This window comes from Saccopteryx bilineata, chromosome X, assembly GCF_036850765.1.
Source record: "Saccopteryx bilineata isolate mSacBil1 chromosome X, mSacBil1_pri_phased_curated, whole genome shotgun sequence".
Lineage (NCBI taxonomy): Eukaryota > Metazoa > Chordata > Mammalia > Chiroptera > Emballonuridae > Saccopteryx > Saccopteryx bilineata.
The window spans coordinates 112,752,998-112,771,928 of NC_089502.1; the positions used below are offsets into that span (position 1 = coordinate 112,752,998).

Consider the following 18,931-nt stretch of genomic DNA (forward strand, 5'->3'; position numbering starts at 1 on the left):
TTAGGTAGGAGTTTGTATTGGTCGGTAATTGAGAAAACAGAACCCACTCTAGATATTTCAAACAGAGGAGGATTTACTATAGGGAATTGATTACAAAAATATAGGAAGAACTGGAGGAGCAAAAGAGGAAAACTGTTACCAGAGATTAGTTATAGCAGAAAGCCATTCCATCCAAGGCCTGCAGGGGCAAAAGTGGGGTGGTAATGTTACCCAAAGTTCATAAGCCCACCGTTGATGCTGACATTTCTATAACTACCACCATCATTGATGACAATGAAGTCAAGAGCCTGCATTCCTGCTGATATTTCAGGAGTCCGGGGAAACCCTCATTGATGATCCTAACAGAAGCATAATGGCTCCCACCTTCTTCCTGCCTGTGCTCTCAGGAGAGTGTCTCTCTTTGGCAAACTTATCTGGCACCTAGCTGGGAAATATAACTTTGAGACTTTTAGTTCAGTCAGTTAAGGGGAGAGTATAGAAAAACAGCATGGACAGAATATGTGGCCCAGCAGCCTTTTTCTGAAGTTTTAAACATCTCCTCCAGAATCATTGCAGTTGTCAGTGAAAAGAAGACTGCAGAGAAGTCCTGGTGAATGGATGCAGGGAGAATGGCGTTGAGGCTATGAACTCTGAACATGTTTATCATAAAGGATATAACCTAGGCCAGATGTTCAGGTCAAAAGGGCCCCTCACAGATGTTCCTTTTAGTATGTCCCCTGTGATTTGATATGTGCAAGCTAGTTCTTCCAAACAATTAAAAAAATTATGCTCTCCTCCCTCACATTGGAAGGGACAGAGGTGATGGGAGGAGATGCTCAAAAGTCTTTCTGTTAAGCAAGCATTAGCAAAGTGTTCTCTAGGGATCGCACAGTTCAGATGTCCAGATTGTGTGGAAGAATGAAAAGAAAATGCTAATTACTCTTAAAAAGCAACAGGCAGATCTTAAGCTGGACCAGATGGGCCTGGAACCTTCCCAGAGGGAGAGAGAAAGAACTACAAAGTGGACCCCAATTTCAGGGAATTATATTGGAGTTTGCCAGGGAAAGATTGAGGAATAGTTGAGGGAAAAGAAATTGTGTATGAAATTAGGTGGGAGTGGGTAAAAGGGCACCAGTGAGCCACAAGAGAGCATAGAGCTCCCAGGAAAGAGAGAAATGGACAAAGCAGGCAGGCAATTCTTTTTTTTTTTTTTTTCCATTTTGGTGACAGATAAATTGGAGTTTGTTCCCACTTAATTTTACTACAGGGATATCACTGACTCTTGGCTTTAAATGTATTAAGTTGGTTTAATAAGTTTGTGTGTTGGTGGACTATGAGGTCCTTGAACATAACTCAGAGCCTCAGCCTATTTTAGGAGCTGACACGTGGCTGAGTAGTTCCCAGATTTCCACACAACCTTAAACAGTGCGTCTTGGCCAGAGCTATGCTGAGTGCTGAGGAAATTGTCCTACTTCTCCTCCAGACCTGGATGGAAGAGAAAATGCTGGGCTGATTTTTGACTCAGGGGTGGTCAGTTCTGTGGTCTAGCCAATTTGAAAGTACCACAAAGCTAAGATTAATTCTCTTATGCAGACCACACTCTGGCAGTGAATTCAAATCCACAGTTATTTCAGAAACAGATATAGATAGAAATAAGTCAATGTGGGAGAAAAAATATAGCAAATTTTAGGAGGGTAAAATATTTGAAGAACTACAACTTTCATTGGTATAAAAATAAGTCAACTTTAGAATGTAACAACTATTGTTCTGGGGAAATATTTTTTCATCCTTTCCATCTTAAGTTATTTTTAGGTACATTGGCATTTAGATAGAGCAAAGGACAGTTAAAATAGCAAGTCTTCATCAAGAGACCAGGTTTTGAGTAATACATGATCTCTCTAGGCTAACACTTTCCTAGGCTAAAAGAAGAAGAAGAAAAAAATAAAGTTCAAAAAACCATGAATAATGAAAACACAGTAAATTTCTTTTGACCTCCAGAGAACCCCTGATTCAGTTGTTTTAATGAAGAACAATATATAAACAAAGCTGGTTTTTGAATTTGCTTGCTTTACATTTCCTAAAGTAGAATAGAGGGAGAGTTAACCCAAATGAAACTTGGGAATAAAAAATTTATAAGATTTAAGGTATGCAAATTGATGGAATACTTTTCTGGCTTCTCAACTATCTGACAGCTTGATTTTCCCAATGACCCATAGGTAAGTTTGCTGGGTTGCACCACAGTATTTACAGAGATTTAGTTGAAGATACAAGCATCATGGAGCTAAGAATAAATTTATCAGTGTATTGTTGTAAATGACTGTAAGTAATGACAATTTTTTCCTGGGCGGAAAAATACACATTGTTTGCAAACTTCCAGGAAACTAGTTTTAGTTTAGATACCACCTGATAGAGTGACATACTGGCCCACTTTTTACCTGACATGGTTTGTTAAGTGCAAACTAAACAGGTGAAATTTTAGTGCGTATCTCCAATATCAACATGTCACCAATTAATTTTTAGTTGGCCATCTTTCTGGTAATATTGACTCTTAATTGTGGATTTTATCACTCCCATTATTGCCTATTTTATTTTCAATTTGGAAAAACTTTCTAACATATTAAATGGTGAAAAGAAAAAAAAGAAACCACTTCCCTGAGACATTTATAGGATTGCACTCTAGCTGTGGGGAGCAAACAATTAGAAAAGTTTTCAGGGTCCAGGTTTTTTTCTGCCTTTGGTAGTCACACTCTCCTGGTGCTCTGTGACACGATCACTTCCTTCCTTCATCATCAAACTATTTTATATTTGGATCAAGATTCCATTGCTACACAACATGGCACACACAACTTAGTGGCTTCAAACAACCATGCTATTGCTCATGATTGTTTAGGTTGAGAATTTGAACGGCTCTCAGTGGAGACAGCTCATCCTTGTTCCACATAGTGACTGACTGGATCTAGAGGATCCAAGATGGCTTCACTCACATCTCTGGCATCTCAGTTGAAAGTGGCTGTACTGGCTGGGGTTTGTCTGAGTCTCTTTTGCTCTTTCTTCATTCGTAATTTCTCTTCCTTTATATGTGGTCTCTCCAGTCAGATATTTGGACTTCCTTAGATTGGGTCTGGTTTCTAAGATAGAAAAAGTAGAAGGTATCAAACTCTTTAAGGGCGTAGGCCTGAGACTGGCATACAGTCACTTCCCTTGCATTTTATTAGTCAAAGCAAGTCACAAGACTGACACAGGTCCAAGAGGATGGGAAATAGATTCTATATCTTGGTAGAAGGAGCAGCAAATATGTAAGGGGATTATGGATAGCCATCTTTGCAGGAAATTTACCATGGTATTTTTTTTAACTCAGTGCTTGGAAATCATTAGTGAAATATATCTTGAAAGATGCCATGCACGGTACTATATAGGAGTAATTTGAAAAAATGGGTGTGATTGCTTATATATCATTCAGATACTATTAACAAGGCCAACATTACAATGCTTTAAACAAGATAGGAGTTCCATTCTTGTATAAATGTTTGTGCTTAAGCAGTCCAGGGCAGCATCCTAGGCCCAAGTTCCTTCTCACTTGTTCTTTCATACTCAACTTGCAGCTCATTTCATAGTCTAAGATGACTACCACAGCTCCCCACCACATCCACATTCAAACCAGGGTAGTGGAGGAGAAAAAGATCAGGCTACATTCCAGAATCTGCACATGTTACTTTTCCTCACAACCCATCACATGGCCACCCCTAACTTCAGGGAAGGCTGGGAAATGTAGTCTTTATTCTGGAAAGCCAAAGGCCCAGGCAAACTTCTTTAGCTGAAAAAGAAGGGAGATCAGATAGTGGGTGAGCATCCACCAATCTCTGCCACATTAACTGTATAGATTGCAAAAAAGTTGATGTGAAAGATCTAGGGATAAGAGAAGTGAGAGAAGCAGCAATTAAAGAGCCAGTTTGAATGTGATATGTGGACAGTCAGAGAGGAAGGGGCATTAAATTGAGCCTATTTGCTAGGAGAAGTTGTGACAACCCTTTATTGGGATAAAAATATCATCATGCCTTAGAATGGATTGGAGAAAAAGGAACCCACGCCAGGCAGTCTCAAATAAAAGTTATTGTCATATTGTGAAGCATAATCATATCTCTAGCAGTCATCTTCAAACGTAGATTTCCACTGGAAAACACTAAGTAAACATTTTAGTATATAGTTAATATATAGCCTTAGTTTAAAAGTTTTTTGTTTGTTTGTTTGTTTTTTGCTTGTTACCTGGTTAGATGTGTTAAGGATCCCAAGGACATATAGTTCAGCTTCTTAGATAAACAGAAGTTGATACAGTGCAATAAGTTTGTTTCTGGTATTTTATATGCAGAGAAGAAACTAGAGCACAGAGGAGAGACACAGTCTGTCAGATGTCTCCAATGAATGGGGAAAAGGCTAGGATTTTCAAGAGAGTTTCAGAATTTCCACACAATAACTGGCTCCATGGGCATCCTGACCCAATAGGGAATCATCATTATGTTTCTATAACAACTTTGTCTATTTCATTCATGGAAATTTATAATAACATAAAAAGCAATGATAGCCACAGCTATATAATAATAGGCTTAGGTTTCTGGAGCATCTGCAAAGGGCAGCCAGCTGTTCTCATCAGCTGAAAGAGAGGTCATGATACTTAAGGTTGCAATAGAATCCAGTCCTGCTGTTGCTGCTCTTTAAAGATTTAGGGGGAAGCTGTAGCAAGCAACCAAAAAAGAATGTGTGTGCAGAGAGGTTGGAGAAAAACACTAGGTCCAAAGCAAGCAGATACTCAGAAATGTTTGGCTTATTGAAATAATTTTAAAATATTTGATCATGTCTCAAAATCCCAGGCCACAAGGAAACTCCAAAAGTAAGGAAATGCTTTCCAATCTATAAATGGGGATGATAATAACACTCCTTAGTCTAGTGGGTGGTTGTGAGAATTCAGTGAAATAATGTGGAAATAGTACTTAGCATGAAGTAGGCATATAGGAAGATACAGTAAATATTAGCTATTATTTTTAGTAATTTGTTTTTTCTTGTTTCTGGTTTGGAAAAGCACTGCTTCTGAAATACTAGGCCAGTTTTAACTGATCATTGTTAGCTAGCATAAGCTGGCTTTGTGAAACTCTGGAATTCATCACCTAGGTAACCAAATTTGGGACTTGTTTGCTCACAATGTCAATATGTCTAATTGACACAGAGAACAACTTAGTATATCATCCAGATGTTTAGTTCACCTGACACAGCAACTAAGACAGTCTCTTCATTCTAACACTGTTACTCCAAGAAAAAGTGGTAGCACAATGTAATCTTACACTGAAATCTATCTCCTCTCCTCCAGCCCCCCCTTTTGCTTTAATGTTTTTCTTTTAGAAAAAAAAACTTTGTTGAATTTATTGGGGTAACATTGGTTAATGAAATTATATAGGTTTTAGTTGTATAATTCTATAATACATCATCTGTACATTGTGTTGTTGATTCACTACCATGAGTTTCCTTTCATCACCTTTACCCTCTTCTACCTCCCCCCTTTGGTAATCACCCTTTCCCTCTGGTAATCATCACACTATTGCAGGGGTCCCCAAACTTTTTACACAGGGGGCCAGTTCACTGTCCCTCAGACCGTTGGAGGGCCGGACTATAAAAAAAACTATGAACAAATTCCTATGCACACTGCACATATCTTATTTTAAAGTAAAAAAACAAAACGGGAACAAATACAATATTTAAAATAAAGAACAAGTAAATTTAAATCAACAAACTGACCAATATTTCAATGGGAACTATGCTCCTCTCACTGACCACCAATGAAAGAGGTGCCCTTCCAGAAGTGCGGCGGGGGCCGGATAAATGGCCTCAGGGGGCCGCATGTGGCCCGTGGGCAGTAGTTTGGGGACCCCTGCACTATTGTATGTGTCTGAGTTTTTGTTTGTTTGTTTGTTTTTGCTTAATCTCTTCACCTTTTTCACCCAGCCCCCTAAATCCCTCCCCTCTGAAAGCTGTCAGTCCTGCTTTCCATTTATAAGTCTGTGTCTATTTTGCTTGTTACTGAATTTCGTTCATTAGATTCCACATATGAGTAAAATCATATGCTACTTGTCATTCTCTGACTGGCTTATTTCACTTAGCATAAGGCTCTCCAGGTCCATCCATGCTGTTACAAAAGGTAATATATTTCCTTTTCATGGCTGGGTACTATTTCATTCTGTAAAGGCACCACAGCCTTTTTTCATCTACTCATTTACTGATGGACGCTTGGACTTTAAATTTAAAAATAAATAAATATGCTTTCTATGATGAAATTGCCAGCTATATTTGACCAATAGGAGGAAGATATTGTATACTTGTCTTTCTGATTCACCCTAATCTGTGAAATGTTTGTCTGAATTATGAAAGTGTGTCTTCTATTACCTACAGTAGTAAAAAAAATTATTTAAAAAAACTTAGTAACTGAAATTAGACACTAAATGCATTTTAAGCAACTTCCATTTGATCATAATACTATATATTTTATTTTATTAATTCTAAGAAAGATAGTTTTTTACTCTGTAATATCCCTGAAATTGGGATGCAATCAATAGTGACTTAGATTCAATAAAATATGGTGGTTATTTTAGTATTAGTGTATTAAGTCTGTAAATTGACACTCTATTGAACATGATATAGAATAAAAATAAATTTGGATAGCTGAAGGCAAAACTGTTTAACAAATGATTAATAATTTTTTACCCTAAATAAAAAGAGAAGTTATTAGAAAAAGGAGACAGTATATGAAGATTTTACTTGGTGCATTTAGTCTCTCAATGATATTTGTGATTCAGAATCAAATAATATTTAATTTTCATTTGTGTTGTGGTAACATTTAAATACTTAACACTTGATATGTAAAGCAATGTACACCTGAATGTTGTTAATTTGCCATGCCCTCTTGAAATGCATTCTCTGCCTGTTCAAAATCATCAGTTAGAATTTGCTAATGTTCATACTCTATTTCTTTTATTTTCACGTTGGCTATAATAAGATAAAATTCCATGCAATGTAGAACTGACATCTCATTTATTTCTAGCGCTCATTATCAACCCATCCTTAATAGTGAGGGGGGCAGAAATTTTATTACCATACTTGGGGAAATTTTGAAGGTCTTTGGAGGAACAGAGCCAAGGTAAAACTACTGTCCCAAAACACAAACTGTAGGTGTGACCCAGTGGCAGTTAGAGGGGAGTGTGGACCCAGACAGACCACTCTTCATTTTAAGATGTTGAAGAATATGTTGGTAATGATACAGCCAGAGGAGAGAGGGCTTGCGTCAGAGGTAAGTGCTCTGACTTGGGTTTTAATTCATACTGTCACTATCAACATTCATGACCTTAAATCACTTAAGTTCTCTGAGCCTCAGTTTCTACATATGTAAAATGAGAGCATTTGGATGGCTCCTGTAAGCCTCTGTAGCATTTTCTTTTACCTCTCCTGTGGCAATGCTATTTCTACCTCATGTCATTTCATGTGTGCTGACATAATCCCTTTAATGGACTGTACACTCTTTGAGGAGCATATGATTCTCTTGCCTTTGTGCACTTCAACTCCAGTAGTTGGGGTGATGCCTTTGGTAAGGCAGGCATTTACTAAAGATTTGTTGCCTTGAATTAAATCACTGATGATAGCTAAGGTACCTTTCTCTAATATTCTATGATGCTGTTTTTAAAGCAGGAGAGACACACCACAGCTGGGTTATGGCCATATTGCCAGGTCAGTAAGCATAATTTGGAAACATGGGGAAAAAAAGTTATAGTTAATTATGCCATAAGACACCTAGCAAGGCCTGTGGATTGCAGGTTTAGTGATGCACATGTGAGTACCTATATAATCTTCAAAACTCAACAAGAGAGAAGATACAAGGTGAAGGTAGGGAAGAGAAATACAGAGAGGGTAGACAAGCCCTTCAAAAATCAGGAGTGCCAAGAGCTTTGAGCATGTCATATGGTGCGTGTCAAACCCCAAGTTGACAAGATAGTTCTTGATGATGGTGAGAATACTACGGTTATATTTTCAGATATGGAACCTCCTAGAATCAAGTGCCCAAGTGTGAAGGAACGCATTGCCGAACCCAATAAGCTGACAGTCCGGGTGTCCTGGGATACCCCTGAGGGAAGAGATACAGCAGATGGCATTCTAACCGAGTAAGTTAAACTTGGCAGATGGAATACTGTTACCTCTTTTACATGAGATGTTTACTACTCAGAGTGGGGAAGTGTATCTACACTGGTCTATTGATGCTTTCAGATTTGGTACAGCACTCTGTTAGTTATTCTTCACTTATGCTTTATTTTTTTTCATAGTTGTCTTCGCCACCTGATATGATACATTTTTACTGATGTATTTGCTTACTGTCATGTTCCCAGTGTCCAGAACCATGCTTAGCACATAGTTGTTACTCAGTCAATATTTGTTGAAGAAAGGAAATTAAGAAGGGGTAATAGGAAGAAGCAAAGAGGAGGGACAGGAAGAGGGAAGCCACTTGGTAAGTTCAGGGGTAGAATCACCACCATTGCCTGCAGGCCTTTCTAAGCCATCACCCCACTGGAAGCCTCTGTGTCTCACAAGCTGAGCCAGATGCTGCATGCCTTGTGTTCTGTGAATATGGTTTAATGCAGTCCTTTCCACCACCACCCTTTTGGGGCACCTGTTTCTTTCAAAACTTTTGATTTTTAATTAATTTTCAAAAACTTATGACCACATTAAACATTTACAGAAGAATTTTATTAAAATAAAGAGTAGGTGTCTTCTGCCTTCTTCCCTACTCCAACTTCCCACTCTCCATGACCAATTGCATTTATAGTTTAACGTACATCCAAAATGCTTTTGAAGTTGGGTGATTCCATTTGGTGAAGTTAGCTACCTGTTTTTCTAATCTAGCATCTGGACCTGTACCCCTACAGCTATTTGGTTGGTCTCCATGTTCCCTGGAGGCCACTACTTCATGCCACCATGTTCATATGCGTGCCTTAAAGTTCATGGCCCTGTTACATTTCCCCACTGAGTTTCCTTCTGTGGAAAAAGGATACTTCTGAATTATCCCCTGGTGAGCCATACAGCAGGGGAAGTATTCCTCTAATTTTATCAACCCAGGCTGTGCAAGGGAAAACATTTTAAAGCAATTATTAGCAATAACATAAAATCCAGGAAGTGGTTGAATCTTCCATCCATAGCAGGATATTTTGTTTCTACACTCTGATAATTTTCTTCCAGTGTACCATCTAGCTTAGATAATATTACTAGTTTTTTTCCTGCTTGTAACTACTAAAAGGTGAAAATCAAACTTCATTTAGAAAATTATTCATTTCCTGTTACATATACATATCACAAATCCTTAACAAGAAACGTTGGGCAATTCGTATTAAAAAATAAGTCACAGTTGGCATAATCAGGGATTGTGTTTTATTTATCTTTAAATCTTTGAGGCCTAGCACAATGCCTGAATCAACTCCTAAAATATAATAGGTTCTTTGATTTTTACAGCTGTGAATGAAATCCTTTGTAATAAACACAAAATATCAGGTCACCAGATGACTCCATTCACCGTGGCCTTTTAATGGGTAATCTTTATTATGGTTATAAATGTGACATTTTAAAATGGGTCATAGTAGCCCCTTACCCCTCTGTTCAGAGAAGCTGTCTGCTTGCAGAGTTCTGAAGCCCAGAGTTGGCAGAGGCCTGGCACAGGATGCTGTGGGGAGCGCATTTTGGCAGAATGATTAAGTCAGAGAAGCAGTCATATCCTCTTTTCAGTTCTCTCGTTTGGGCTCCTTGCTTCTCTGGCATTCTGTGATCCCTTTGCCCCATGTCTTATGGAAGCTACTGTTATATACTCCCCTTCTAAAAGGGAAGGTTCTAGCGTCAAGCTCTGACAACTGCTTCCTGTGAGTTCCCTTATTTATTCCTTATGACTTATTTGCATGTCACAAATGAGATTAATCTCCAAGAGGTTAGCAGCCACTCATATTAGGTATGATTCCTCTCAGGTTTATCTGTGTTTCAGTCATGCTTCTTGAGGACCTTAAAGCATCTAAGACCCCAAACAACATGGCTCTAATGATGGGATTTCTGGCGCTTTCCCAATACCCCTCACTTCATACCTTGTAAACAGCCACATTAGACAAGGTTCTAAGGTGTGAGGTTCTCCTTAGTGGTAACAATGATAATTTTACATGTCCATTATTACCAAATATTCTCATTATTCTTAAGAACTGTAGAGAAAAATTATCTGTCTATTAAAAAACAAACAAACAAAACCTGGCATTTGATCATTCTGTACCTCCTGGTATTCTTATCAGACGGCCAAGAAGAAAGATGCCGGAGTCACCCTAGTTGGGTGATCTTGGGAAAGGTCTTAAACTGGTCAGTGCTACAATAGCTTCATCTGTGAAATAGAGATAATAATACCTACCTCATAAGATTACTGTGAGGATTAAATAAACCATATGTGAAGTTCCTAGAAACTTGCCTGACATATATAAAATTTGTGTAAGTGCAAAGAACAATATCATCATCATCATCATCATCATCACCAAAGAATCTCAGTGAAGTTAACTTTTTTGCTCAGAAAAGGTCTCTACTGGCCCAGATAGAAAAAGAAAGCTCCAGCACCCCCTGCAGGCCCTAATTGCCAATGACTATCCCTGGGTTCTCAGCCTCCTCCATCCTCTGGTCTACTTTCCAGTGAGAGAAGTAAATATAACTTCCCAGGAATTGGAGACTTTCACTTTCTGGTCTCAGAATGCTCTTCCAAAGCAAGATAAATCTCAGAAAATTATATTCTTCAATAGATTTTTTTTCTTGTCAAACTGGCCTAGCGGTTGCCTCACTGTACTGTGGCATCTTCTGAGAGGTGCTCAACAAATGCTAATGATCATCAGATCGTTAGGCCCACAATGGCCTAAGTGTTGGTAGGCCCATAATTATCGTCTTTGCTCTTTCTGTTTTCTTCTCCCCTTTAAGTGTTATCCTAAAAGGCCTCCCCCCAGGTTCGAATTTTCCAGAAGGAGACCACAAGATCCAGTACACAGTTTATGACCGAGCTGAGAACAAGGGCACTTGCAAATTTCGAGTTAAAGTAAGAGGTAAGAATACTGCTTATTAGCTTCCCCCACTCTTTACAAGAGCAAAGGGAATCAGGCCCTCAAGCAAGAACCCTCTGTGAACATCCACTGCCGTATGGATACCTCCCAGCTTGGGTTCACCTCTGATGAGGCTGAAAAAATGTGCCATCCTAATGCTTGTATTTCACAATACAAACCGAGATGAGGTTCAGTTCTGGCAGCTTACTTAAGGAGTCTGAGAGAGCAATAAGCTAGTCTCACATGAGCCCACCCCTAGCTGTCCTAGAAAAATATTGTTTGATATCTTTTCCACCCCTGAGTTAGGGTGACCAGCTAAAGTGCAAGTCTTTCTATAAAGGAGGTTAGAAGCCCTCTAGAAGGAGCCCCTTGCACCATGTTCTTGGTGTTCTAGAAACATTGGTCTACCTGAAAAACTGTTTTTAAGGTTTATTTTATGCCTCATGGAAACTAATTACTAAGTATTTTTACTCTTTACTCTCCTGCATTCAACCTTCTCATACAAAACACGGGGGGTTAAACCAGTTATCTCAGTGGTCTCAGTGGCATGAACAGTGACCATTCCAAGACCCACCCCATGGCCAGTTAGCTCTTCCTGCCTCCTCACTCATTTCATGTACCAAAGTTGGTGCATCTGAGCTTTCACTTTACCTGATTATTCTGTGGAGGAGAGCTTAGCACTGAGACTCATCTTGGCTTGTGTCCCTACAGTCAGACGCTGTGGCAAACTCAATGCCCCGGAGAATGGATACATGAAATGCTCCAGTGACGGGGATAATTATGGAGCCACCTGCGAGTTCTCCTGCATCGGTGGCTATGAGCTACAGGGTAGCCCTGCCCGAGTATGTCAATCTAACCTGGCTTGGTCTGGCACAGAGCCCACCTGTGCAGGTATGTCTGTAGCCCTCTTATCACAACAGCAGAATCTGAAAATCCTTTGGTTCTGGATTCCAGTATAGGGAGGAGGGGTTTCATTCTACATACTTTGTATTTTTCTGAAGCTGGAAACGGGGAGGCAGTCAGACTCCCGCATGCACCCGACCGGGATCCATACATACGGCATGCCCACCAGAGGGTGATGCTCTGCCCATCTGGGGCGTTGCTCTGCTGCAACCAGAGCCATTCTAGCACCTGAGGCAGAGGCCATGGGGCCATCCTTAGCACCCAGGCCAACTTTGCTCCAATGGCGCCTTGGCTGCAGGAGGGGAAGAGAGAGACAGAGAGGAAGGAGAGGGGGAGGGGTGGAGAAGCAGATGGGTGCCTCTCCTGTGTGCCCTGGCCGGGAATCAAACCCAGGACTCCTGCACGCCAGGCTGACGCTCTACCACTGAGCCAACCAACCAGGGCCATCATTCTACATACTTTGAAAGATTCAATGTCATCACTCTTCATCTGACTGGTGAAAATAGTTTCTGGATCCTTGCTGCAGGTCATCTTTTGCACCCTCCTCCTTTGCCTCTACCTATCTTCTGACTTCTCTTTCATGTCCTCTAAGAATGAAGCTGGATGGGAACCCAGGATCATCCATTAGTGACACTATGAATCAGTAGCCTGCTCTAGCTACCTTTGTTCCTTCCTTCTACATTTGTAAGGATTTTTTATTTAAAGGCAGTATACCATGAGTCCAGATAGCATAATGCCTATTTTCAATACTGGCTTGCAAGTCATATAGAACTTGCATATTTAGAACCCTTCCTCCTGCCCTGGCTGGTTGGCTCAGTGGTAGAGCGTCGGCCTAGCGTGCGGAGGACCCGGGTTCGATTCCCGGCCAGGGCACCCAGGAGAAGCGCCCATTTGCCTCTCCACCCCTCCGCCATGCTTTCCTCTCTGTCTCTCTCTTCCCCTCCCGCAGCCAAGGCTCCATTGGAGCAAAGATGGCCTGGGCGCTGGGGATGGCTCTGTGGCCTCTGCCTCAGGCGCTAGAGTGGCTCTGGTCGCAACATGGCGATGCCCAGGATGGGCAGAGCATCGCCCCCTGGTGGGCAGAGCGTTGCCCCTGGTGGGCGTGCTGGGTGGATCCCGGTCGGGTGCATGCGGGAGTCTGTCTGACTGTCTCTCCCTGTTTCCAGCTTCAGAAAAATGAAAAAAAAAAAAAAAAAAAGAACCCTTCCTCCTATGTCAAATGAGGAAGAAAATGCCTACTGTTAGAGTTGTAAAAATTAAATGAGGTCATCCACTAAGCAATGGAATAGAGCAGTGCGTGGCTCAGGGTACGCCCTCAATACATGTCAGATATTATTACTGAGGGAAAAAAACTTGAACTCGGTAGTGATAACAGTATGAAATTTGGACTAGTCAGAAAATTCTGGACATATCTCTTATTTAAATACTCTTATTTTTGTCTCTTTTCCCAGTCATTTATTCTCTTTATACTTTCCCTTTAATGTGAACCTTTCAGAGTTAGATGAGAGAGAGAGAGAGACATGTTCACCATTAGCTAAGTACCTGAAGTTCTTCAATTTCATATATTAATGTAGAAGGAATATATCTGTTTCTTTTCCCTTCTCACTTCCTGAGGTTGGGAGAATAATGACCCCCTCCCCTCGATGTCCACATCCTAATCCCCAGAACTTTTGAACATATTGCCTGACATGGCAAAATGGACATTGTAGATATCATTAAGTAAGGATTTTGAGATGGAGAATGTATCCTGTATAATCCAGATGGGACCAATGTAATCACAAGGGTCTTTATAAGAGGGAGGCTGACCTGCTATCATAACCAGAGAAAAAGATGAGGGAAGCAGAGATCAGAGAGACAAGAGATTTAAAGGCACATGCTGTTGGCTTTGAAGATGGAGGAAGAGCCACAACTCAAAAAAGCAGGTGGCCTCTACGTGTTGCAAAAGGCACAGAAACAGATTATCCCTTAGAGATTCTGGGGGAACTTAGCCCTGCCAACATCTTGACTCTAACACACTGAAGCCTATTTCAAACTCCTCATGGCCAGGACTGTAATAAAATAAATTTGTGTGTTAAACCACTAAATTCCTGGTAATTTGTCACAGCAGTAAGAAAAAAACTAATATATTTCCCCACTCTTCTACCAGTGCTCCTTGGGACCACCTCCTGCATAACTACTTACAATTGAATCTTTTTTTTTTTTTTGAAGTGAGAAGTGGGGAGGCAGAGAGACAGACTCCCACATGCGCCTGACCGGGATCCATCCAGTAAGCCCAATAGGGGGTGGTGCTCTGCCCATCTGGGACGTTGCTCCATTGCAACCAGAGCCATTCTAGAGCCTGGGGCAGAAGCCATGGAACCATCCTCAGCACCGGGGCCAACTTTTCTCCAATGAAGCTTTGGCTGCAGGAGGGGAAGAGATAGAGAGGGGAAGGGTAGAGAAGCAGATGGGCACTTCTCCTGTGTGTCCTGGCCAGGAATTGGACCCAGGACTTCCACATGCCAGGCCAATGTTCTACCATTGAGCAAACTGGCCAGAGCCATAATTGAATCTTTATCTCAGGGTCCACTTCTTTCATATACGGTTCTGTGTCTAATCATAGGCTATGTTGACCCAGAACAAGAAGAGCATTTCTGACCTATCTGTCCCTTTCCAATTATAGCCATGAATGTCAATGTGGGCGTCAGAACAGCAGCTGCACTTCTGGATCAATTTTATGAGAAAAGGAGACTTCTCATTTTGTCTACACCCACAGCCCGAAACCTCCTCTACAGGCTGCAGCTGGGATTGCTGCAGGTGAGTCCTTGGGGCAAGACAAGGCAGGGGATATCTAACAGAAGGACCCAGTCATTTCAATAAAACTAAAGGCCAGCTTCAATGCCTAATCCATTCACTGTGAACTTCAGGTACTGGCCCTTTAGAGTTACCATTGTCCATTTCTGGTTCTGATAACATCGACTCCCCAGCACTAACCCAATCATTTTTCACCTAATGAGGTTAGTTTGCTGTCTCTAATAAGCCTCATTGACATGCTGTCCAGGCCCACCTAAAAAATAATTGTCATTGCTGAACCTGTTCAGGATATGCCTGGGCTGTAAATGATCAATCATTATCCCAAAAGACTCCCTTAAGGGACAAGGGAAATCCAGGGACCCTCAGGCCCTACATTCTACCCCTAGGAAGCTACTCTAACTCTCATAGAACTTCTCAGAGTGGTGGCCATCTTTAAAACACTGGTTCTCAAAGTGTGGTTCATGGACCAGTGACATCAGCATCACCTGGTAGCTCGCTAGAACTGCAAATTCTCAAAGTCCATTCTAGACCTACTGGGTCAGAATCTACATTTTAATTAGATCAGGTGATTCTTTCTTTCTTTTTTTTTTTTGTATTTTTCTGAAGCTGGAAACGGGGAGAGACAGTCAGACAGACTCCCGCATGCGCCCGACCGGGATCCACCCGGCACGCCCACCAGGGGCTACGCTCTGCCCACGAGGGGGCGATGCTCTGCCCCTCCGGGGCGTCGCTTTGTTGCAACCAGAGCCACTCTAGCGCCTGGGGCAGAGGCCAAGGAGCCATCCCCAGCGCCTGGGCCATCTTTGCTCCAATGGAGCCTTGGCTGCAGGAGGGGAAGAGAGAGACAGAGAGGAAGGGGGGATGGAGAAGCAAATGGGTGCTTCTCCTATGTGCCCTGGCCAGGAATCGAACCCGGGTCCCCCGCATGCCAGGCCGACGCTCTACCGCTGAGCCAACCGGCCAGGGCCTAGACCAGGTGATTCTTAAGGACCTTAAAATTTGAGGAACAGTTTTCTAGGAAATGTGTCCTTCTCAGTTGTATAAATTTTGTAACTACTAAATGAGGCAATCAGTGTCTTTAAAAAACAACACCAACAACTAGAAACTGGAAGATTGAACTAGAACTTGCTTGATATTGTCCTTAAGATGGTTTGCAATAAGTATGGCTAATCTGATTGAATAAATACTGAAGAGGCAGGAAGTGCACTGGGTCATTGTCATGGTGCTGTAATTTTTTTGAGGGATATTTCATTTATTATACTGAATAGAACTAAGTGTTTACAACAATCTTGGTTTAATCAAAAGCCACAAACTTACTTCTCATTTAAGCATTAATACAGTAAATTCTAGTCTTTATTCTCCTCGTATACTTGAAGGACTTCCAATGAACTCTGAACAACCATACAAAATTTTTCAGGCTTCTTAGATAGGAACCCAATTTATTGTGTCCTCATCCCCAATCCCTGCTACCTTACCTCCATCCTTGTATCCCCTTGTCCCACCTAAGGGACTTGCTCTTCAGATAACACAAGCTCACACCACTCCATTTTGTGGGAAATTGGCCTTGCAGGCTATATTCCATGATCATACATTTCCTGATATCTAATTATTCGATAGAAAAATAATTAACCCAAACAAAGTGCTTTTCCTCTATTTTGGTAAACTATGACTTTTGAAGATAAACTTTTATTGGAACACAGCCACACTTGATTTTTTTTGTGTGCATTGTCTGTGGCTGCTTGTGCACCTCAGTGGTGGTACAATTGATTAGGACAAAGACCATCCAGCCCCTTAAAACCTAACATATTTATTATCTGGCCCTTTGCAGAAAAGGTCTGCTGACACCTGCCCTAATCTAGCCCATTCCTTTGGGTACCAGCTAAATTACCAGTCAACAGGTTGGTTAAGATAGTTGGCATCAAATTGTTTATATGTGATCTCCCTTGACTCAATATATTTATATTTGTATTTTAACCAGAACTTTCAGGGAAAGGTTTGATTAACTTAGATGTTTTAGTTGGAATAATATATATATTATTGGGGATATAATGGGGGATATAGAGCAAGGAATGTGAAGGATGGACACAATATATATATATATATATATATATATATATATATATATATATATATATATATATATATATTAACAATTCTGTCATTGCATCCAGGGTTGTTTCAGTGGAATTGTAATTTAAAAAATGGTGTTCTAATAATTCAAGAAGTTCAAATTAATTTTCTTGTTTAGGCATATTGTCTTATGTTATTTTTTGTTCCCTATTGCCATTGCTGCTCCTGATGAGAGACCTCCTGGCACTTGACTGAGTGGCCATGTTTCTGAGTTTCTTGCCAAGGGCCAACTCAGAGAGCTGGAACCTTTTATCCTTGCTTCCCTGACATATTTGGGAATGGGGGATATAGAGCAAGGAATGTGAAGGGTGGACACAAGGTCATGTAAGTGCACTCTGGAAATATTCTTCTCTCCTTGCAATGAGAAATTTAGAATCCTCTAGGGATAGTATTGGACACTTTCTAGGAAATTTGGCTCAAGTTAAGATCTTATTGCATCTGGAAAGACAGAGACTGTTTTGCTGAGGTATTAAAAATTTTATTGCCAAGCTATTTCTGAATTATTCCTCTAAGAAGGTATTAAGGTTTTATAGCCACTGGTTTCACCCCAATTTTTCAACTTTTCAGGACAGTGTGGAGTGAGCAAATAAACTTCTAAAAACAGATAATTATGTTTTTGTCAGTCTGAGTTTGACATGAAAGTCTCTTTCTTCAGCTATGCTCATACCTCCCCTATTGTTTCATTTATTTACTCAGCAAGCACAGTGCAGCCTGGATCTTCGACATATCACTGTGGTAGAGCTGGTAGGCGTGTTCCCGACCCTCATTGGCAGGATAGGAGCAAAGATGATGCCTCCAGCCCTAGCTCTGCAGCTCAGGTAGGGAGATTTCCTGTCCTTAAATTTTCTCCCCTGTAAATGCACTTTTTTTTTTAAATCAGGTTCCCTGATTTCTTTCTAGTCAGTATTGATTCCAGGTAACTGTCAACCTTTAATTGCTTTTATTAGGGGACTATTATAACCATGTCAATTGGCTTGTTGCTTGTCGAAATGTATCATGCTATGATTAATTACCAGTGTTTTCTTCTTTCACCTTCAAACTAAGTGTTTTCATTTTGTCTTTGTTATTTTATTTTTTTCCTCTTGGTGAGAGTGGGATGGGTACAGGAAAGCCTATAAAAAGGACTTAAATAACTCTTGGTCTTATTAAGAAGGTAGGTAGGCACCAAATAATCCTTTCTAGGCTTGACCTCTTTTTTCTCCATGCTTCCAGGAAATTTATACATATCACCATTTTAACAACTATATTTTATTTAGGTAATACTTATAAAGCTAGAACCATGGTGGTCAGACTGAGTAATGGTGGTTAAAAAAGCGAAATTGAGCAGACGAAAGGTAATTTCAGAACAACCCAAATTTCTATTTACATCTCTTAACCATTGCAAAAACAGATAATTAGGCTAAAGCAAAACTCCTGCAACTCTTTCTTTCTCACCAATCTCTTTATTCTCACATACTGCAAGGTACAGTGCAGATCTCTGCTCTACATAGTCCTTCAGGTTCCCAGGCTGATGGCAGTTCCACTGTCTTGTAGCATCAACCTTCAGAACACATAGCTTCCAGATTTCTTCAAAAGAGTAAAAGATACAGAGAGACTAAAAACAAACCATACTGCTCTTTTATTCTCTTTTTATTGAATTTATTGGGATGGCACTGGTTGACAAAATTATACAGGTTTCAGATGCTCAAGTCTGTAACACATCTGTATCTTCTATTGTATGTTCACCCCCCAAGTTAAGTCTACATCTATCACCATTTATTCCCCCTATACCCTCTTACCCAAAAAACATACTATTCTTCTATGCTTCATGTTAGAAACATAAAATTGCTCTCTCTCCTAGTCCATTGGTCAGGACTTGTCATATGTTCATGATCGAATTTCTAGGGAGGCTGAGAAATGCAGTCTTTTTGTATTCCTAGGAAGAAGGAAATGAAATAGGACTTGGTGAACCCTATCATAGATGTTCAAAGACAGTCACAGTAATTCCTTGAGAA

General features: G+C 40.6%; 1 protein-coding gene across 2 annotated transcripts in view; it reads left to right on the forward strand.

Annotated features, from left to right (window-relative positions):
- Positions 1–18,931, forward strand: part of SRPX (sushi repeat containing protein X-linked) — a 95,136-nt gene that overhangs the window by 66,500 nt on the left and 9,705 nt on the right. For both annotated transcript variants that reach the window (XM_066249076.1, XM_066249077.1), the window contains 5 exons: positions 8,048–8,174; positions 10,993–11,114; positions 11,823–12,002; positions 14,677–14,810; positions 17,634–17,755. In XM_066249076.1, coding sequence (XP_066105173.1) covers positions 8,048–8,174; positions 10,993–11,114; positions 11,823–12,002; positions 14,677–14,810; positions 17,634–17,755 — 685 coding nt within the window. The remainder of the gene's footprint in view (positions 1–8,047; positions 8,175–10,992; positions 11,115–11,822; positions 12,003–14,676; positions 14,811–17,633; positions 17,756–18,931) is intronic.